Source organism: Fusarium mangiferae, assembly GCF_900044065.1.
Source record: "Fusarium mangiferae strain MRC7560 genome assembly, contig: FMAN_scaffold016, whole genome shotgun sequence".
In the NCBI taxonomy this organism is placed as follows: Eukaryota; Fungi; Ascomycota; class Sordariomycetes; order Hypocreales; family Nectriaceae; genus Fusarium; species Fusarium mangiferae.
This window is the reverse complement of record NW_024573936.1, coordinates 503,801-525,005: the sequence shown is the minus strand read 5'-3', so window position 1 is coordinate 525,005 and position 21,205 is coordinate 503,801. Positions and strand designations below refer to the sequence as shown.

The 21,205-nt window shown below is 46.9% G+C and overlaps 7 protein-coding genes across 7 annotated transcripts; 3 read left to right on the top strand and 4 right to left on the bottom strand.

Moving 5' to 3' along the window:
* Positions 1–214: 214 nt before the first annotated feature.
* On the bottom strand, positions 215–1,270 carry FMAN_10693 (uncharacterized protein; the record flags this gene model as incomplete). The annotated part of the gene is made up of 3 exons (XM_041823817.1): positions 215–335; positions 391–948; positions 1,020–1,270. The coding sequence occupies 3 exons, from the start codon at positions 1,268–1,270 to the stop codon at positions 215–217; spliced, it is 930 nt and encodes a 309-aa protein (XP_041689360.1).
* A 1,407-nt stretch (positions 1,271–2,677) lies between these two features.
* Positions 2,678–4,651, top strand: FMAN_10694 (putative saccharopine dehydrogenase (NAD, L-lysine-forming); the record flags this gene model as incomplete). Its single annotated transcript, XM_041823816.1, has 5 exons — positions 2,678–2,965; positions 3,017–3,037; positions 3,087–3,190; positions 3,836–4,158; positions 4,215–4,651. 5 exons carry the CDS (start codon positions 2,678–2,680, stop codon positions 4,649–4,651), a joined length of 1,173 nt encoding a protein of 390 aa, XP_041689359.1.
* Positions 4,652–6,556: 1,905 nt separating this feature from the next.
* FMAN_10695 (uncharacterized protein) lies at positions 6,557–7,630 on the top strand (the record flags this gene model as incomplete). Its single annotated transcript, XM_041823815.1, has 5 exons — positions 6,557–6,607; positions 6,658–6,973; positions 7,023–7,124; positions 7,173–7,394; positions 7,443–7,630. 5 exons carry the CDS (start codon positions 6,557–6,559, stop codon positions 7,628–7,630), a joined length of 879 nt encoding a protein of 292 aa, XP_041689358.1.
* A 568-nt stretch (positions 7,631–8,198) lies between these two features.
* FMAN_10696 (uncharacterized protein) lies at positions 8,199–9,862 on the bottom strand (the record flags this gene model as incomplete). The annotated part of the gene is made up of 2 exons (XM_041823814.1): positions 8,199–9,151; positions 9,220–9,862. The coding sequence occupies 2 exons, from the start codon at positions 9,860–9,862 to the stop codon at positions 8,199–8,201; spliced, it is 1,596 nt and encodes a 531-aa protein (XP_041689357.1).
* A 3,216-nt stretch (positions 9,863–13,078) lies between these two features.
* Positions 13,079–13,450, top strand: FMAN_10697 (uncharacterized protein; the record flags this gene model as incomplete). Its single annotated transcript, XM_041823813.1, has 2 exons — positions 13,079–13,100; positions 13,155–13,450. 2 exons carry the CDS (start codon positions 13,079–13,081, stop codon positions 13,448–13,450), a joined length of 318 nt encoding a protein of 105 aa, XP_041689356.1.
* Positions 13,451–14,113: 663 nt separating this feature from the next.
* On the bottom strand, positions 14,114–15,016 carry FMAN_10698 (uncharacterized protein; the record flags this gene model as incomplete). The annotated part of the gene is made up of 3 exons (XM_041823812.1): positions 14,114–14,228; positions 14,276–14,686; positions 14,733–15,016. 3 exons carry the CDS (start codon positions 15,014–15,016, stop codon positions 14,114–14,116), a joined length of 810 nt encoding a protein of 269 aa, XP_041689355.1.
* Positions 15,017–18,183: 3,167 nt separating this feature from the next.
* FMAN_10699 (uncharacterized protein) lies at positions 18,184–18,684 on the bottom strand (the record flags this gene model as incomplete). Its single annotated transcript, XM_041823810.1, has 1 exon — positions 18,184–18,684. The coding sequence occupies one exon, from the start codon at positions 18,682–18,684 to the stop codon at positions 18,184–18,186; it is 501 nt and encodes a 166-aa protein (XP_041689354.1).
* Between the last annotated feature and the right edge of the window lie 2,521 nt (positions 18,685–21,205).

The following is a 21,205-nucleotide window of genomic DNA, read 5'->3' as shown; positions in this document are numbered from 1 at the left end:
TTTCTTTTTTGCGATTCTTGTCAATTTCTAACTGTCATTTGATGATTGCAGTGTAGATAGATGAGTTTTGGTGAATGGGTCATGTTTACAAACAAGTCAGAAGTGGCTCGGTATTAATGTAAATATGGTATTGCAGTTAAGATTTAGTAAAATAAATAAATCTTTTCCTTTATTAACCCTTATAACCCTTAATGAGAAACCCGATAGAAACCGTCTAGTTCAGCTCATGAGCCTTCTTAATAGCCTTGTTCTTGCCCGTGTCCAATACAACGGCAGGGTCTTCCTCATCACCCTTCCTAGAGACCTCGTTACCATTCTTTGTCGTAATTGTCGTACTGCACTCAATGTTAATAAACAAACAATTTCATCAGCAGCAAATTGAACACTCACTCTTCAGCCTTGACATCCAAGACCTTACCCTCGGGCTGTCCCTGTCCCCAGTTCCAGCTCACAGTCTCTCCCTTCTTGGGTCCTTTCTTTGCGCCAGAGTCATCTCCACCCTCATCATCACCTTGCTCCTCTTCAGCATCTTCATCCTTCTTTGAAGATCCATTGGGCTTCTTGGACTGGCCATTGGACTGCTTCTTTTGTCCCTGCTTCTTCTCTTCATCACCATCTTCGTTTTCCTCCTCCTCGTCTTCATCATTGGACTTTGTAGACTCTCCCTTGCCAGTCTCGCGCTTCTTGTTGGAACCGGTCTGGCTTCGAGTCGCTCTTCGCTTCTCGCCAGTTTGCTTATCATCATCATCGCCCTCTTCTTCCTCGGCTTCGTCATTCTCTTCTTCTTTATCCTCTTTCTCTTCCTTCTTCTCACTACCATTCTCTTTGCCTTGAGCCTTGAGAAAATCGTGACCCCAGTTCTTGAGTGACGCGTAGGATTTGGTCTTCTTGACCTCCTCGGGGGACTTGTTGTTGTTGGCCTTGGTCTCCTGAGCAAGATGTCGCTTACTGCGGGGTGTTAACATCCAATTGACCAGCAATGCCTCTGATATCAGTCGCAATCAGCGTGAAAGACTTACCAGTAAGAAACAACCTTGCGCATGTGCTGGACTTGCTCATCGGTGTACTTCTCAGGTTCCTTCTTGGGGTTCTCCTTCAAGATCTCAACAATCTTGCGACCGCTGTCATGTCCAACAGTCTCTCCATTCTCATCCTCCTTTGGCCAACCAGCACTGTTGGAATCATCCGACTTGAGCCACTTCTCGAGCTCTGAGGCCGTCATGTTGACGACATCGTTGAACTCTTGGATAACTTCATCATTACCCTTCATGATTGCGGTCTTGTTTACAGCTGTGTGATTGAAATATGTGTGATATCGAGAGTTTTGAGTAAGCACAATCAATTGATGGGAAAATTACGGATTTGTTTAAACCATCACCCAGGTTTTGTTATTGCTTTTGGTCTCGGCCGTGTCGTCATTCCAGCCATCTCTTAATCGTAGCGTCATAGAAAAAAAACGTAAAACAATGCGTCGCAAACAGCTTACGGTGATCGATTCAGCTTAATCAAAAAGCAAATTGACTCTGACGTTTAAGTGTGTGCATGGTCTCAGCTGAACAAGGTTGGACCGATCTGATGTGGTCGTCCAAGGAACGCGATCCGATCTGCTGAATGAGCGCATCATTTCCGGCGATCGATGGTTGCTTGGCTGGGAAGTGGGCCAGGAACGGAAGTGAGACGGATCAATCATTTTTGGCCAAGCTTGGTAGGGCTTAATCGGACTAAGGGGAATAATGATGATGGGAGGGAGGTAAAGGATGAGTTCTGTACAACTGGTTGTTTTGGTGCTCTTCTTGTCGGCCTGCAGGGAGCCATGAGCTGAATCAAGTTGTTAAGGCATCTTGATGACTCACAATATTCCGAGTCACCATATGGATAATGATCAGATTATGAATACTCAATTTCTATCATCATGGTTAAAATCAAGCAATTACCCCTGACTGGTATCAATATACCAAGATAGGTACCAATGTTGAATTAGCCTCTCCTGAGTTTCTTCTCATCATTCACGGGCAAGATGAAGGAAAGTAACTACAGTCCTTGTTACTGTACCTTAGTATCTAAGCCCCGATATTGCGTGCCAACCTCGTAAGCAATTACAGTTCGAGTAACAAAATTGAAGAACTTATAGATATTGTTCTCTCAAAATCAAGGTCTACCACGCTCTTCTCGTGAAATACTTCCACAATGAATTCACGGCAGTTGCATTCGAGCTTCAGAGCTAAGACCTGAATTGATGATGCAATCGTCAAAACAGCTCCAGATTCCCCTCGCTAAACCCAAAAGAGCAATCAAAGTCCCCACCGCGGGGTTGTTCGGCTGCGGGAGCGGGGCCATATTTCGCCGGGGTCGCAATCTGAGGCCGATTCAGGAGCAGACCATTTCAACATTCACACCCTCTTTTTTGTGACTCAGATTGAAAAAACATCCCATACACCAGGTACGCGATAGCCTTCCTATTTCGATCATCCCTCTATAAAAAAAATCGCGTTGTTCTGTGCGTTTTCTCTCTTCTATGTTTTCATGCGCGTCAATTGAATCCTCATTGAGCCTTTTCACCCGCCGCACGCTTCTCCGCCACTCGCACTCAACTTTTGCAATTCGATCGCAACATAAAAAGCAAATAGCTAATCCTTTTCGAAACTTCAGAATCGACAGCTTAAGAACCGCCGCCATCATGTCTGACTATCCCCACATTCTCCTTCGCGCTGAGGAGAAGCCTCTCGAGCACCGATCTTTCTCCCCCGCAATTATCAAGACACTCGTTGATGCTGGATACCCCATTTCCGTCGAGCGATCGTCCACCGACCCCAAGTTCAAGCGTATCTTTGAGGACTCAGAATATGAGGCTGCTGGTGCTCGTCTTGTCGATACGGGTGTCTGGCCCAACGCTGAGCCTGGAACAATCATCCTCGGCCTAAAAGAGCTACCTTCTGAGGACTTCCCGCTCAAGAATGACCACATTGTACGCTGAGTGTTTTGAACGAAGGCATGCTACTTGCTGACTTAGACTTAGACATTTGCACATTGTTACAAGGTAGATGCTTTGCAACTCAAGCGAAATCTCATCTAACACTCCATCTCAGAACCAAGGCGGGTGGGAGCAGGTCCTCGGTCGCTGGGCACGCGGTGGCAGCCGGCTTTACGACCTCGAGTTTCTTGTGGACGAACAAGGTCGACGTGTTTCTGCGTAAGTCTTTTCCAAATAGAAGCCCAAGATGCGGCGATTTTGCCCTTGCTGGGAAGAGTTCAATCGTTGAAGAAAGGGCGGGTTTGCGCCACCCCACAACCAACGCACCCGGAGCCTCGAGGCTCAACGGTCGGGTTCTTGTGACTAGGTCACAAGTTCGGTTTCCGAAAGGTGTCGTGCTTGCTATCTTAGCTTTGATAACCTCGAAAAAGCTGTGCATACACGGCCTCTTCAGTGGAGACCGGAGCCCAAGTTTTACGATGAAGTCTTCAAGTATGGATAGCCAAGCAGCATTTTTACGGGATACTTGGGATTATTTTGGTGTTTGATTCGATAGGTACGAGCTCTGAAAATGAGCTCTCATACCGCCCACCCTCGCAGAGCATGGTGAATGGTGGAACTGGAACTCGTTTCGCACTGTTGCACCAGCCAATTTCAAGGAAGCAGTATGAGTACTGGGACAAACCCGAAAGTTCGGAGATTCATGTGTTGGGTCTACACCAAAACGTTGAGGATCTCAGGCCTTTGCCGTGGGTCCCAACTTTCGAGACCCAGCACAGGTTTTGCTGGTGCCTCAACTATCGACATCTGAACATGCAATACAACAAGTTCTTCCTTTTTTAATTTACTAACAACCTTACTTAGATTTGGATTCTCGGCTGGATTTTGTGGAGCTGCGCTAGGAGTCAAGTCCCTGGCTTTTCAGCTTGAGAACCCGACCTCTAAGCTTCCCTCCGTCGAGACATTCACTGATGGCCGCGGATACTACCTGAACGAGGACGAGCTCGTCAACCAGATTCGCGAGGACTTCGCTAAGGCTGAGAAGGCTCTCGGACGTAAGCCCACTGCTCTCGTTCTCGGCGCTCTTGGACGATGTGGTAAGGGTGCCGTGGACCTTTTCCTAAAGGCCGGCATGCCTGATGAGAACATAACTCGTTGGGACTTGAACGAGACTAAGGACCGTGATGGTAGGTTATACATGTGCTTATGTGTGTGCCTTCGATAATGAAACTAACATCTTCAGGCCCTTACGAGGAAATTGCCAAGGCTGACGTCTTCCTCAACGCCATCTACCTCTCCAAGCCCATTCCCCCTTTCATCAACCAAGAACTCCTTGCCAAGCAAGGTCGCAACCTCGCTGTTGTCATCGACGTTTCTTGTGACACCACAAACCCTCACAACCCTATCCCCATCTACTCAATCAACACCACCTTCGAGGACCCAACCGTCCCCGTTGAGATCAAGGACGATCAGAACAACCTCCCCCTATCCGTCATCAGCATTGACCACCTCCCTTCCATGCTTCCCCGCGAGGCTAGCGAGGCCTTTAGTGAGGGTCTCAAGGAGTCTCTGCTCACGCTGAAGGATCGCGAGACTTCGCGGGTATGGGCTGATGCTGAGAAGCTCTTCCATGAGAAGGTTGCCCTGTTGCCCGAGGAGTTGAGAACCAAGAGCGTTTAAAAGTGCTATTTATGTTGTAGTTGAGTTGGCTACATAGACCGCAATAGAAGGAAGGCTAAAAGAACAGCCTGATTGGCATATTTCGACACTTGCTTTGAGGGTGAACGCTGAGTTGGGGTGCTTCTTGCTCAACAGATGATGTTTACAGACATAAACCTACAGGGTAAGTACGACACAAAGTAGAAAATACCATTGTGCCAAAACGGAAGGTACCTTCACATCAAGGAAGGCAGGTATCTCAGGTTTTACCTCTTTACACACAATGGTTCTTCCAACAACTTAAGTTATAGTAAACAATTGAATCGAAGTCAAGACATTAAACGAGCCATCACTTACTTAACTCAACCATCTCGTTCAACTCCCTTGAACAAAACTATCTTTCTTGACCCGAGTCTCTCACCACAACCCTTGCAATTCAACAAGACGCATTTGCATTGCTTCCGAAGTATACGATTGCGAAGCTGAAAAGTCGGACAACAGAAAACTGAACACCCGCGCTCAATCAAAGTATCAGACAAGGAGCTGATAGGTAGATTCTTCTTGGTGGAAAGTATTCTGAGCAAGGGTATCTGCAACATAGGCATAACTTTGCTGGCGGTGAAGTACAGAGTTGGTCCTGAGACCTATAAGGCCCAAAAATTAGCGTGACGCTACTTTGACCGAATTCGTTGAGTTTCTCACCAGGTCATTGGAGCTTCTGATAATCGCCATCTTCAACGTCTGCGTATTATATCGAAACGGTCTGATAGCCACGATGGCTTCTTCAGACAATAATGGTACGGACATTGAGTCCATTGAGGGTGATGAAGCCTCCGAGGTGACTCATTCATAGCCTGAATTTCCACAATCACTGCAGGTGGCTCAGTCACATCGAACTGGGGGACGACCTCCAGCTCCAGCTCAGGTTCAACATGCTCAGATGGTTCAGCATCAGTCTCTGTATCCTCAGATGCCGCAGCCACCATATCACATGCCGCAATCTCCGCACATGGCTCAACATAGTTATATGAGTTATCTTCATCCTCATCAGGCTACGCATTCATCTTATATGTATCACTCGCCGCACCAGATGGCACAGTCTCCGAATCAAATACCACAGGGTCCTCACAATCAGATGGCACAGTCTCTGAATCAAATACCACAGAGTCCTCATCCTCAAATGCCGCTTATCCCATACACGCCATACCCTCACTATGATCTTCAACCGGGGCATGCTCCTACCCACAGCCCCCTTTTCACACCCCAGGGAACTCCTATCATGGCACCCGAGCAATCTCCTTTCTTTACACCACTAGCCACACCAACTCCAACCCCTGGACCTCAATCCGCCGCTACCACCCCAGCTCCCTCGGCTACACCGATTGTACTACGAAAGCAGGCTAGTCATTCGAAGAGAAAGAAGGACGAAGTTATCACGTGGATGCGTACTGCTTTCGTTTGGCGGGGGAAAAACATTGTGCGGCCTACTGCGATGGATGCGGAGAAAGAGTTTCGGATTCCGAGGAGGACTATCTCTAGGTGGAAGAAAGCCGAGTAAGTGAAGCTCTAGATTGTGATGTGATGAAGCTGACAGTTTTACAGGTTGGGCCGTGGGCCAATTCCGAGATGATAACGCATGAAGACGTAACGAAGGCTGCACAGAGATGGAAGTTGAAAAGTTGAATAGAAAATTAATAATTATATTTTAATTACATCAGATTTAAGACCAGTTTTCGCTGGGAACCCTGTTCATTGTCTTGTCCGCTTACACAATACAATCTGCCCAAGGTTGAAGTCAAGTCTGCAGTGTTTACGTCACCTATGTCCGATAACGATAACCCCGCCAAAACCTCCCTTGATAACAACCCGTAAGCACCCAATACTTACAAGCAATTCATCCAACTTATTCTCAATTTACAAGCCAAAATGTCTTCCCTCGCGAAAACAATCATAGCAACCGGTGTTTCATCCGGCATCGTAAGCCCTCAAGCCCCAGCGCTTTGTAAGACAGACTCTGACATCTACAGGGCTTCGAAGCAATCAAACAGCTCCTCAGCCAGAGCCAACCATACAGAGTCATCCTCGGCGCACGCAACACTAAAAATGCACAGAAAGCTTACGATGAGCTTAAGTTCGACCGTGAATCTCATGGAGTCACCGTTCTTCCACTGGAGTTGAATGATTTGAAGGGCGTCAAGTCTTTTGCGGAGCAGACGCTTGATAAGATTGGCAGAGAGAAGATTGATTACTTGCTGCTTAATGCTGGACTGGGAGGTGTCGCTGCTGAAGGACCGGGCCCACATGGGTCGAAGTGGTGTGAATCCCATGTTGTAAACCATCTCTGTGAGTATGTTCTGCGAGTTGAGTGGTATGAGATACTGATGGGTTGTAGCGCAGCATTATCTCGTCCATCTCTTGAGGGAGAAGTTAGTCGAGTCCAAGTCGAGGATCGTGTTTGTTTCTTCCGGCGCCATTCGACGAGTCTCTGATCCCAGTAAGTCAAAACACCCAAGCTCAAGTCTCATGTTCTGACCTCGCACAGGTGTACTCGATACTGAACTCAAAGCCGGATCTGGTGCCTCCGCCAGCACGACATACTGCAACACCAAATTCACCGGCCTTTTAGGCGCACAGTGGTGGCGCCGTCAACTCGCCGGTACCAACGACGTGGTCGCTGTTTCGCCGGGCCTTATCCCTGGTACAGGTCTCGCGAACCGTATGGGCATCAAAGCTGACATGGCTGACGCGAAGTCGATCCCCGAGGGTAAGTCGTGTACCGTTGTATTGGAACGTGTAACTGACTGTGTGATAGGCGCACAGAGTGTCCTTGCGGCTATGACGCGAAGTGACTTCCCTGAGGATCGTGATCGGATCTTCTTGACGAGTTGGGGTGAGTGGTGGGAGAAGAGTGTTATTGAAGAGTCGACGGATAAAGAGTTGCAGGATAAGTGGTGTCCTAGTAAGGAGGAAATTGAACGCGAGGCTGGAATTTTATCCTGAGGGTTGAGCATCAGACGATTTTGAATCGGCGATGTTTTGGCTAGGATGAGTGCTGTTCAGCGCCAGCGCTCGCATCTGAAGATTGGGCCATTCGCATCATGACAACAAGCTGCTTTGATAATTGCATCATCTAGGCCGTTCGTACGAACGAGAAAACTAAGAATGATGCAGGATGGATCTTGTAGTTCACATTGAATCCAAGCCAGCCTTAAGCGACTGGTGAAACTTCGACATTCAAGGGGAGGTAAGAAAGCTTAGGATCTCTATTCTAAGTGATCAAGAGACTTGTATGAGTTTAGGTGAATTAAGGAAGCCTTTAGACCATTTGCGTCTAACATCACTGAGAATCAATCAGGATTTCCTCCCATAGCGCCCATTTTTATTTATGTTTTGTATCTAGTTTTTATCTTTTTTTCCTTCCTCTAAGAGGAATACATGAATTATAACCTTTTTTTGTCTTTTGTCTTTTCCCCTTTTTTTTATCTTTTTATCCTTTTCCGGTTTTTTTTCTTTTCCAATTTTCTCAAAATATGCTTTTCCTCCATCTGAAGTCCTCATTCACTTACCATCATCTGCGAGTAACATGACTGTACCTGCCCCTGCTTTGATAGTATTCCATCCTCCTTCTCTGCTCCTCCTCCCGCCTCTTCTTCTGCTCCTCCTCCCGCCTCTTCTTCATGTCTTCTTCCTCCTTCTTCTTCTTCTCCTCCTTCTTCTCCTCTGCCTTATCCCTTGCTCTCTTGTGTTCCTCCAGAATAACACAATACTTAGAGCAAATAACTTCTGCGCAAGAATGGGGAATTTGGCTGCGGTCTCTGAAGAAGGTTTGGCTGGAGGCGTTTATGTTGAGGCCGTCATGCAGCTCTGTAGGATTCGTTGGCTCTGCGTACCTCAAAGTCACTTTGCACATCCAACAACAATAGGCTGCTTTAGTTGCATCCGAGGTAGAGAAGGGCCGGGCAATGTGATTGGAACAGTCTCTGAGAGGCTTCGCCTTGCAAATGTCGAGATCTTGCAGCTGTGTAGGAGGAGGAGGCTCTCGCGTATCGGGCAAACCGATGGCTAGATTAGCCACATAGGCTCGGCCCATCATTAGGATTGCATGCTCCTTGCAAGTGATTTTCAGTCCGTCAGCCTTAAGTTCTCTGAGTCTGTCGTCGCTGACCTCGATGCCTTTGTCGGCCTCGTCAAACTCACGAAGGTCTTCCAAAGCCCTTCTCCATTTCATAACATCGACGTTGCCGAAGTGCTGGTGGCGTGCGTTCAATCGGATATCGTAGTAGTGAGGCAAACCGCTTAGGCGTTCTTGGGTGCCGCCAATGGCGGTCGAGTCGTGGATGACGTAGAATGGTTTGCCCTTTACCTTACCCATCCCTGTACAGATATGGATCATAAGTGGGACATTGTAGTCGAGCACATTCTTCTGACCCTCTGTAATTTTCTGAAGCTTTCGCGCTGTTGACGGCCTGAAACCAACTCCGGCTTCTTTGTAGCACGGATCAATGATGACCTTCAACCCTCCTGCTCATTGATTAGTGCGTGTTGAGGTTGAGTGTCAAAGTCTTGCCCAAAGATGGTGATGAACTTACTAAGGATTTTTGCCATATCTTCCAATGTGTTTTGGGGGTTTTCAAACTCTTGACGCTTCTTCTTGGTGTTCAATACGCACCATAGACGAAGGCAGCGAAGATCAATGGCCGGGACCACCTGGTCAGGGACAGCAGGCATCTCTTTCTCATCAGTAGGAACTCCACCCTTACTTGCCCAAATCTTCTTGGTTAGATTTTTAACAACATGGTTCAAGGATGTTGCTGTTATGTGGATCATTCTTGCCATCCCACGCATGGTGTTGCCCGTGTAGTCTCCAGAAGCCATCGGATTAAGCGGTTGGAGATAGGCATCAGCCTCTTGGTAATGCTTTGGCAGCTGCTCGAAGTCCCTGAACACACTGATGGCCATGGAATAGGTGTAGCGCAACATCGCCACAAAGTCCTCAATACCGAATGGCTTCCAACACTCAGTCATATCATCCCAGCATTCAGATCGCTGGAAATCCGCTGTTTCAATCTTTGCTTGAAAAAGGAGATGGATGACGGTACCCAGAGCTTTCGTGAGATGATTACGACCTTCAGTAGTGACAGGTTTATCTGAGTTTGGCAGCAAAATCTTTGGCCACAGACACATAGTGTACCGTTCCACCACCAGAGGATCAGGTACCTCTAGTTCAGTCATATCGGCGGTTCACCTGCCTGCTATAGGTTCGTAGGTACTAGCTCTCCGGAGACGATGAAGGTCCTGAAATTAGGATAGGACGTCAATTTAAATTCGTCTAAAGATTCCTCAAGGTATACTAAACTTACTTCAATGTTTTCTAAACTTAGGATAATGATCCTAAGCTTAGAAGTACAGCTGGGGTCGATCAAAGTTGACTTTCAGGCAGGAGAAGTTGTCGGATCAAGTTCTTTGCAATGGGATCAGATCAAGAAGGTGGCATGGCCTAGGATGTATATGCCAGGAAGTAATCTTGATGGTGATCATCATCTACCGAGAACTTTCTCTCGTTTGTTTGAGCGTCCGGACAAGCAAGGGATTCACCTGTTCCTTCGCTTGCTCGGCACGGCGAGCACCTGGGCTTATTGCTCGGTCCTTTTCCTTTGTTTCACTGTACAACGGTTGCTGTGAATATACCCAGTCGCTGACAGATGTTAGAAATCAGTAACATGGCTTGTTTGGTAGATACATTGCCTTTCAATCATCGTCAGCCTTTCCTGAACTAGATTTTGTACAGTGACTGCGTCTCAATGGTGATTCCACACAACCTCAGCCTCCCATCTTCCATATCTTCTGCTTATGATGCAGGACATGAATCTATCTGGGCCTTATGTTAACCGCCTCTGGTTTGTGATGCATTTGTCAATCTTCCATTGGGATTTCAGTTTCCCAACAGGTAGTCCGTTTGTGAAACTACCAAAATGTTTGCTTCCTTGGTTTTGCTGTGAATGTTACTACGTAAATGTTGCGATATCGCGGAAACATGTAGCAGATTTAGCAAACGAATGAATTCGGTGGCGCGCAGCGAAGTTTTGCTCGCTATTATCGGCTGTAATACGTCTCACAGCCCTCACTGTCCGACTTCTGCGGGATTATTATCGCGAAAGCCCCATTGGAGAGAATTGCGATGTTTGAAGAGCAAGATACTTTCTTTCTCACTCTACCAAGAGGTTTGCCACTGACACAATGAGACGCTCAGCACCAATTGTATCTAAAGATTTCCATTATCTGTAATGAGCGGATATGGGTTCTCTGGTACTTGTCGAATGAACAGACCATCAGCCAAGGTCCATTACTATTTGAACCCCCGTTCATAGAAAATATTAGCGACCAAGAGGTTTGACAATAGGCACAAGCATGCCGAGCTTTGATGTGTCACGTTAATCCAATGAAAACCTGGAAAGGTTGTGTTTCCAGGCGCCCGTGAATAGTGAATCAATCAATGGTGCACTTTCGCGAAGTTTTCATACCTCTAGTTGTACTAGGTGTTTTATAGGCTACAAACGCGAGGCAATCAAGATTTGTGGCACTAATACTTAAACGGAACCTGGTGTTATACCATCTTCACGGTCACACACCACATGCGGGAAAATGTGTTGTCTTCCCCGAGCCGGTTCCAGTGGCAAGGCACGTGGGATAGTGTTACAATCGATTAAGCATACAAAATTATATCACGGCTTGTCACATGAAGGCGGGCCGTTGTCTCATTACACAATCACCAGGAGGTTTATTACATGACTGGTAGGTTACAACCTCTGAAAAGGGATATTTTTGCCGTTCGGTATAACATGGAGTCTTTTCTTACCCTGCGTAGCAACTCCAAACTTGCAGGCTCGCTTGATGATACCATTGAGGTTTCTGATCGTTAAGCAAATTCGGACTCTCCATCAGTACCTTGCCAAATTTGCCACGACGAGCTTTGCAGAAATGTTTGTGGTATCTGGTTCAGCGCTCGAGCAGTACATACTGCAGCCTTTCAAGCTCCTAAACATTCGTTGGCGTGACATGCTACCAGTGCGATCGATGAACATAGCCCGTGAAGGAATCGGATCATGATGTGTGAGTTAGATCAGAGCTTAGGGAGCAGGTGAAGGAGACAGCTAGCTAGTTTAAAGACAATGAAAATATTTATGATACCCAATGAATCAATTCCACATTTTATACAACTAGGCACTTCCTTTATTACCTCTAGAGCATATGATAAGCGGCTTATACCGGTATATTATCAATAACAGAAGTAAATCTGGTTGAGCTTCAAGTCAGAAGTTATTACCCATTGACGACCGCTATTAAGATTAGCTGCTCTTAGTCTACCTTGAATCAATTGGCTAAAAGGTATCATAAGACATTCATACTTAGCCAAATACTTTTCTCACTTAGGACAGAAAACCCACGCTTTCCTGCCTCCCTGAATGTTGAAGCTCTGTACCCGGCTTACAGTGAAAAGAGTCAATAGACCACAGCGAATAAACCCTTATTTCATAAAATTGTGAGCTAGAATAAGAATTCAATGATGCTGGATGAAACCCCTGTCACTTCCTTTCCGTGAAGTTCATTGATAGAGGAGAAAGGCCATCCCAGCAGGCAGATCCCACTCTCATGCTTGGAGAGATAGACGCTGAGTACCGACTGTCTTTTCTCAAGAGGCTTTCCTTGAATCAAGCAAGAATATTCTAACAGCAGTACTATGTGTTGCTGTTGATCCAGACTTGTAGACTAGCCAAGGCTTAGGCTTCAACGGGAAAGCCTAACTCATTGCGGATTGCGAGACACACAACCACCCTGCTTCAGAAAATGAACTCGCGAGTGTGATCGTTGCATATATCAGTGTCCTGAGATGATAGAAATTGGGAGGGAATGATATATCACAAATATCGCCGGGATTTGCACATCGTTTCTTGAGTTCATATTGTGGTAGTTGTTCTGCTCCATCCCCCTTCATCTCTCCCCCATGTCTGTACTATGAACAACTACCTCTTCATCTTCACCACTGATGATATACTTGTACACTCGATATCAGGAGACCAATGGCGATGTTCTTTCCATTCTTCTGTCACTGGCAGCTGTGAGCTATGAACCACACTGCCCGGCACAGTAGCAGCCGAACCGCGACCCATGCATGGCCAATCAATGGACTTATTGGGCGAACTAAGGTCAGAATGGAGGCTATTCACAGTGAATCATTGCTGAACAACTGCCATTGTTAGAACTAATTTGAGGGGCAGTAACCATTTCTCAGAGCTATAAAGCTACGAGCTTCTCCCTCGATCCTGAATCTTTCAACCCCACCCGTCAACCTTTTCACACTTGACATCACATCAGAACAATTTCACTCAACTACACCAACAAACACTGCCCTATCTAAATCAATCACCTCTTCTCTCAGAGACATTCACCATGATGAAGCTCATCGCTTTCCGTAAGTCCACCAACTCCACCACGCCCAACACCATGACCTCTCTCACCATCGTAGTCCTCTTCCTTCTTGGCCTTGTCAACGCTGGGGTTGTCCGCACTCCCGCTGACGCTGCCACCCTCACCACTGAGCCTACTAATCCTGTCGAGGCTCCCACTCCCGTCGCCACCCCCGACACCTTCATCGCCAAGGGTGAGAAGATGGCCTCTTGCGACATCCGGTGCACCTTCTGGTACCAGAAGTGCTACTACCGCCCCTGGGGCTACACCTGCGATGACAACGGTCTGTTCCGTCGTCGCGGATGGAACCCTGACTGTGAAAAGAACTGCTGGTGCAACTGTGATTCCAGGTAATCGTGACAAGATCACTGGGGTTGCATCCGAATCGGAATGATGAACGGACCAGGGCGAAGGTTGTTGGATACGAAAGGAAGAAATGGTGGTTGACTCGATGTTCACCCTATCTGTGGGCTCGAGAATAATGTTTTGTTTTTAGATGTAGTCGCTCTGTTGAGCTAGACTTTTGATCAGCGGTGGCTTAGGCCCGCTAGCTAGAGAAAATGTGAACTCCTTTCGTCCGAAACTTGATGCTAAACTGTAAGATGTTGCTTGTGACTGTGATTGTTGTGACGACGTAAAGGACCCAGTCTTCAGAAGCGAGCACTGCCGTTGAACCTCCCCTCATCTGAACCAATATGTAGCCCCCGACAAAGAGCTCTGGACTACAGGTGAGGAGGCCTGTAACATGGGTTGCAAAAGAAAAGTTCTCCAGAACTGCGATGTGTGTGTGAAGTAGTATTGTCCAATCTGGCCAGTGTTCACCACGGATCTCTGTTCTGGTCCATTCAACAGAGCATTCTATGACGAGTCACTAGTTCAACATGTGCTGGATCTGAGAGCCATTTATTCTTGCATGTTTCTATCCAACAGTCCTTTCTATTCTAATCCTTCGCAAAGAAAACACATATGCCCTCTTGACATCGATATCGCAAAAGATCAAGTACTTTTCGTTCAACCTCACTTCTCGGCATCGGCATCGCTCTGCGACGTACCCGGCACCGTCGTCATCGCATCGCTGAACACAGGACCAGGGTGGCTGATGCACAAGAAGAACACCGCAATAACAATAAGCCTGACCAGAGTTAGTAAGTATCATCAACAGAGGCACTTACAACTTACACTCCCTCGAGACCAATGAACAACCCCTCATCCGTGATGAGGTCTGAGTTTCGATACCCCTTGCTCAACTCATAGCATCGGAATGCACAACGCGCGAGAATGAGAACAACGGCAGCGCTTAGGAATCCGAAGAAGATTCTCATACGTCTCCCCATGGCACTGGCATTTCCACTACGAAAGTATCGCCAGAGATAGTCGCCGAGAAGAGCGCAGAAGAGAACGAGGATGACGACTTGGAGGGATAGACCGGCCAAGGCAATGTCGATACCGGTCTGGCTGGAGCCCTGGCTGACTGTTGATAGTGCGCCGCCTGCGGCTTGGAGGACGAGACAGACGACATCAGCGGGGATGAAGATCCACCAGACAAGTTGGGGTCTGAATCGGGAGACTTCTGGGGTAAAGTATTTAATCCTGCATTGTCAGTGAAGTCATGATATGCTGGGATGAGGGGCCTTACGTCTTGGAAAGCGTTACGTAAATAGCAGCTGTGTAGAAGACAGGGCCACTTGTGATAAACACAATCTGCACCATGAATCCCCCAAAGTTGAAGGGATTGTTATACATAATAATCCTTCCAATGTACCCGATAATCTCAAAAGACATCCGATCATCATGAAGCTCATGTAGAACCACTGCTTCCACTTGATGCCCAAAACGAGATGTGTCCCCATGGCGATGGCGTAGAGGACGATGAATGTGATGTTCGCGGCGAGCGAAGGTCGGTACTTGTAGACGCTCCATTCTACGGGACAGAGAGCGAGAGTGCAGTTTGCGTCGGGGCCAAAGACGACCAAGTTGTGTGGTGGTACTTGCGACATGATTGTTTTGTTGATGTTGAGAGGCAGAGGCGTAAGGTAGAGAGGGAGGTGAGGGGTGAAGAGGAGAGATAAGGTTGATGGAAGTCGGCCAGGAGGGGAATAGCCTTTTGGAGTCGGAGGATTGTTTTACTTTATACATCTCACCTCATCCATTCGACCCTGCACGTCAGTGGGACCTTGAGTAGTCAAATCAACTCAAATTGTCTCAACACCGCGTGTAATAGCCACCACCTCGAATGACTACCCAAATCCATCACCTCGCCAAGCGCTTCAGCCCTGCGACAAGCGAATCCGAACTCTCGACCAATCAAACTCCCCGAGCGCTATCAGATCCAGTAAATTGAGTCTCGGAAGCTAGGATGACACCCCTGTAGCGCTAAACCCTTTGGGGGAACGCTTTCGAGCTGTCTAAGTTGTTTTTGGGAAGGCCTTTCGAGGTGGGATGGTTGGTACGTCAGTTTAATGACGGCTTGATGTTGAAGGAATGCGAGTGCGAAGCAATTTTAGGCATGATAATGGTTATTTGGCTTGGATGAATCATCTGGAGTTTGAGAATGATTTGGTAAATAGCCTCTTTGAAGTTGAAGCTGGTGATGCGTGCGTGTATAACATGACTGCACCAACAAAAGCTTCATCAATGCACACTTTAACGGTGAGCACGTTTCATGGCGCATAAGATGGCAGTGGAGTGCTTTGTCTATCAGCACATCTACCGTAGTCATGTGCACTTCTCAGTGGATGCTATCCACAACCCCCAACTCCCATTACTCGTACATCAAACATCCCTTATTGGTCTCGGCCCCGAAAACAACGCTCCCCAGCCGCTGATCAACGATTCACGGTTTCATAAACGTAGTATTAGCCAAGACCTATCTTACCGTTACCTTTAACTTTACCCCATATGGGGTCGTCGTCATCTGTAAACGAATTTCCATCTTTTAAGCATAATCCTTTGAAGGATCAGCCCGGTTCGAAGTTATCCCGCTTGACGCTTTTAGCTCCCGAGCTTGGTGCGACATTGACAACAAGGCCTCCCCAGCAAGAAAACTCAGGACCTCAATCTCAAGTAACAAAAAGACTTAAACAACTCAGTGCAATTTAGCGATGAATTCAGTATACATTTAGGATAGTCTTTGCCACTTTTATTTTGAGACCTTCTGACAAGGCATGGGCCAGGGACTAGACTTCGGCTTGTGGACTACTCTTCTATTCATAGATAGGTATCGCTGTCTCTTCTACTGATAAACCTCTAGCCAGGATTATAAATGAACTTAGCACTTTTAGATCGAGATGTGTGTGCAAGTATATTGAAGGGTATCTATACTTATGAACTCCCACTGTATAATTACCAGATATCAACACCAACACCAACACCAACACCAACAGGTATCAAAATACCCATAACCAGATACTAACACCAATATACGTCGACACACACATAACCATAAGGGGCCTCCACTTCCAACAGGGATGATATCACCGGTCCTTTGACAATATAGAAACAATAATTTTAGATCGTTGTATGGATAAACTTTAAAGAGTTATGATAAGCTTAGAGTAGACTTGTTAAAATTGGTCGTCTGTCAAGACTCGAGGGCAAGAGCAGTATACCAAGAGGTTACTCCAGTGTCAAAGACTGAGACTGATGATTTAGTCTGATTGGGTAAGGTCTGGTGCCTTCAGTGCATGTGATATAGAGACTGGATGCAACTACACGCTACACAATCTTTCCCCTACCACCAGGGGGGGCATTAGGCTGTGGGTGGTGATGAGTAGGGTGTATGGGCCTATCGATGTGATCTGACTTTAAACTCAGTAATATTATCAATAGGCCCCTCCTTAGTGGTATTATCAGTATCAATACCAGTATCTTTAATAGTATCTTTAGCATATAACTGACTCCGGAGTATCTTCCAGTAAGCTTAGATATTGTCCTTTGTCTTGCAGAGAGATCCTGAGATGAAGGCACAGATCTCGCCGGCCTCCTTCATGCTGCGAAGGTGGCAGTCCTCTGAAAGAGACCAGGGCTGTTGGCTCGATTTTTGACTCAACATCATCTAGCGAGACTTCCGGGAGGTCTTTGAACTCTTATAGTGACTATATTGAATGTGAAAAGCTGCTGCCAAGTAGTTCATGGCGGTGCCTGATGGCCCACCCCTGTCATTCCCTTGACACATGGGAATGATGTCTCGCTCGAAGTCACGGGAGGCTGCAGACCGACGACCTTGGTACACAGAGAATTGCCGGAGTTCATTGCAGCGAGCATCGGATTTCTTGTGTTCTGTGATAGGGTTGAGGGGTCAAAAGAGTCTTCAGCCTCAAGGCCACAAAGGTAAAGAACACCAAATTTCTTCTGCTTGATTTCCCACGCTTCTGCATTCTCACAGTACCGTGACGATAAAACCTCGGCACAGGACCAAGCCTCAACACGGTGATCGAACTTTGTAGATTTGGTTGTGTCAATGATATAATAACTTGGTACTTTGGCTGTCATCGCTTCGATGTAGCGAACCGTGGCTTTGCAAGCATAACAGCAGCCGCTGGGCTTGAACCGGTCTATGTATATACTAGAGGGCAGGCCTATATGCTCCAATGCATCCCTCGGAGCTCCATGCGACTCAAGAAGTCACCAAAGCGACAAGCTAAGATTGCTTACTTGATGCTTCTAGCATACGGATCGAAGAAACGGAATTCTCTCAAGTCAGGTTATTTGGAGGATGGGATAGAGAGCACAGAGGCACAGCGTGCTCTTCGCACGCGTCTTCAGTGACGGGGAGGCCCAAGGCTGGGAGACTCTGCCAAATTGATCGAGTCGTCCTTGGGAGTGATTCCAGTACTCTTGCTCGGTCATGCCCACGTGTGTGTTTCTTGTGGCGAGTCGAGTTGCGAGCATCGAACCCAATATATTGAGTCTTTGCATCCGTGATGACATCGCACAGCCCGAAAAACGTCGTTTTTGTATATAAACCAAGGCCAATCAGGTCCCCAGTGTTGCCAAGAGGAATCATGAGTTGCTCCCAGACCACGAGTGTTGAAGGGGCAGCATTGGTCAGCTTATTCTGTCAAAAGAGTGGCAAGGACTGTGATGCCTCAGAGAGCAAACTCAAGGCCGGGAGAGTTGGCGACGTCTGCCTTGTTGGTGCCGTTATCGTTACCGTCTTCGTTGTCTCCGCCGTCCTCATCGAAGGTAAAGGCAGTCAATTTGCCGCTGAACCTGGCGGCTGAAACCTGAAACGTGATCGAGTTCTTAGAGTCTGATCCCGAGCCGGACAATTTGTGGAACCAGTTGACAAATAGTTCAGCTCTAGTAGTGAGCTTTGCAAGAGTCTCGCTAAAAGCTTCAAGCTGGTCCATCTGCTTCTGCTTCTCCGGGTTGCCTCGGAAGAGCGATGACTCCTCGTCGTCTGCATTGGGTTGATCCGTAGATGACCCATCCCTCACCGATTCCTTGGCCTGGGTGCAGGCATTGGCTACTTTGTTTTCCTTCGCAACGTTCAGGTTACGTACGCCCTTGTGCCGGTTGTTGTTCACAGTGGGTTGACATGGAAATCTTGGGCTTATATAATATATCTGTGATGGCGGTGTTATCATCTGATAATATTTATATATATATGTATGTATATATTGATCCTCTTTGGAAGGCTCCTGTATATGTCGTGGAAGCCATACTCTGGTGGTCAAGCAGACAGTTAGGTTGACAAGTGTTGTGACAGAAGGCAAACGCGGCTTATAACTGAAGCCAACGAATTCGATCAAAGGCTGATAGGCTTTTGGAGTATGTAAAGAGAGCGAGAAGCCAAGGTTAAAGGGATTGTAGGAAATAAGATGCTATAACTGCCTCGCAGTTGAGACTTTCTATACAGAAATAGCGACTGCCCCCAATGCCAGCAGAAAATGTATGTGTTCTGCCTTGCCACACCGACCGTAACATATCCGATTGTTTATCATGCTGAGAATACCAGTGAAGGCCATTCAACATAGTTGCCAACGTTGTGGAGATGTTGCTGAAGTTTCTACCATCCAAGTGGTGAGATGGTGATAGGGATTGATATGCTTAGGAGAGTAGCTGGCATGTTTTATTTCAAGTGACTGAGTGGGAACATGACCATGGCTCATCACAGTGTTCGAATCTTGTGCTGTCGATAATTATTTTAGTCGTCGCTTCGACCTTCAGTCATGGACTCCATGTAGGTGATGGAGGGTTGGGTAACCATAGCAGCAGCCACTGGACTTGCTGGGACCTGGGAGCACATAGAAGGGTAGGTAGGCCGAGGTAATTCTCGAACCCCCTCAGAGCTGCAGGGCTGGCATCAAGGGACAGAAGAGTGGTCTCCGTGTGCACCAAACCTCCTTGGTTGAGGGTCTTTAACAGAGCAATACGGTGTCCAAGAAACCCCCGTATGACTTCCGTGGCTGTGAATGTGTAGGCCCACGAGAGAGTGTATATATAGTTATAGTAGAAGTGAAAGTTGACAGAAGAAGTAAAAGAGGTTGGGAGGAAGAAGACTGCAATTTATAGTGGAAGTTGGGACCTGCTTACTCACCCTTCTTCATAAATTCTTTCCATTCACACACAGCCAAGCTTCATCACAATGTTTGAAGTGGTTCCGTTGCTAGCAATTCTTGTCAACAATACAGCCTGCTTTATGCAAAACATGAGAAGGTTTGTTTGGATGGTTTGTATTGCAAGCAGGCTGCATTGCCTTCGATGTTGCAAGTCATCAAACCTTGGTACCTTCGTGCTATCAGGGAGAATGGAATGGACAAAGCCTTTGTTACGGTTTTGGAGCAAAAGGTATTGGGAAACTTGCCTCTTCAGGAAATGGGCCCGCTTTGTTGGAAGATAACATTTGAAATAGGAATCAAAGGCCAATCGTCTTTGCGGCTATCAACAAACAATAAGCAACATGTTTACTTCTCCGACAACTGGCAACGTGGAGGCTGAAGAGGTCAAACTCGCTTGCTAGTATCAGCAAGCTGGGAAGCACTCGAAAATCTCCCTTCATGCCATATCATCTCTTCCATGATTGTGACTCTTTGTTCTGCTGTTCTGTGAATATGACCACCGTCTACTGTCGGCGATTTTCCCATGAACCAAATCAGGAAGAGCATCTAACTGAAGACTATCATGAGTAGAGATCTAGACAACTTGGGATGGATTCAGAATAGAGTAACCCTTGCGAATCATAAGTCTGCTATTCCCGACCGAAACAAGCCTTGCGCGTAGGTAACTACCGACAACATCTTCTACCCATCCATCCCCTACCTTGATCCATTCTCCAAACATTGACTGACCATCACCGCCGCCATTCTTCAGAACTATCAATATGGCGCCACCTATATAGATCTAGGTCAGCGGTTCGTATATGCTAAGGAAACCTCGATTTATGGTAAATTATGGCCTTTCATCGTACTGACAATCGATAAAAATGATGAATATGTGCCATGAACCGCAGATGAAAGTTGCTCAAGGTTTCAATATCTGCCTCTAGGATGAAAATTAAGGTAGCAGATCCTTTTGACTTCGACGTGTCCTACACACGGAGTGTAACTGTATGTACACTGTCAATGAGCCTCATCAGCTACCATTGCCTCCTATCAGTGACATCACATGCGGCTGATCAAGAGGGAAGCGCCGGGACAAATAATATACAAGTTAGTAAACAACAAACAGGTCAACAAGCCACAAGCAAGTCAACAAAAGACAGACAAGCGAACAAGCAATTAGGGAGTGAATGAAAACACGGAGATGTCACCAATCAATCCCTTGAACTTCGCCCTGCAAGCATTGATCGACCAACGTAGCCTTGATTTCACCTTTATTTCCATTGTACGCCTAGATTCCTGGCCGGAGTTCAACACAATCCGTACAGCGGCACGAAATAACCACATCGGTGCAGCAAATATTGTAGCTTGGCGAGAGTTTTACCAGAATCTCCAGAAGTTAGATGACGAGGCTAATGAGGCTGGCCTGGAGACACGTGTTGTTCGAGAGGCCGTTTCCAAGTTCACCCTTGAGGGCACTGCAATCCCTGACATAATTTCGGCGCTCCCAGCTTTGGAAGAACTGCTAAACCCTCTCCGAGCAGTTGGTAATCATGTTGGATGTGCT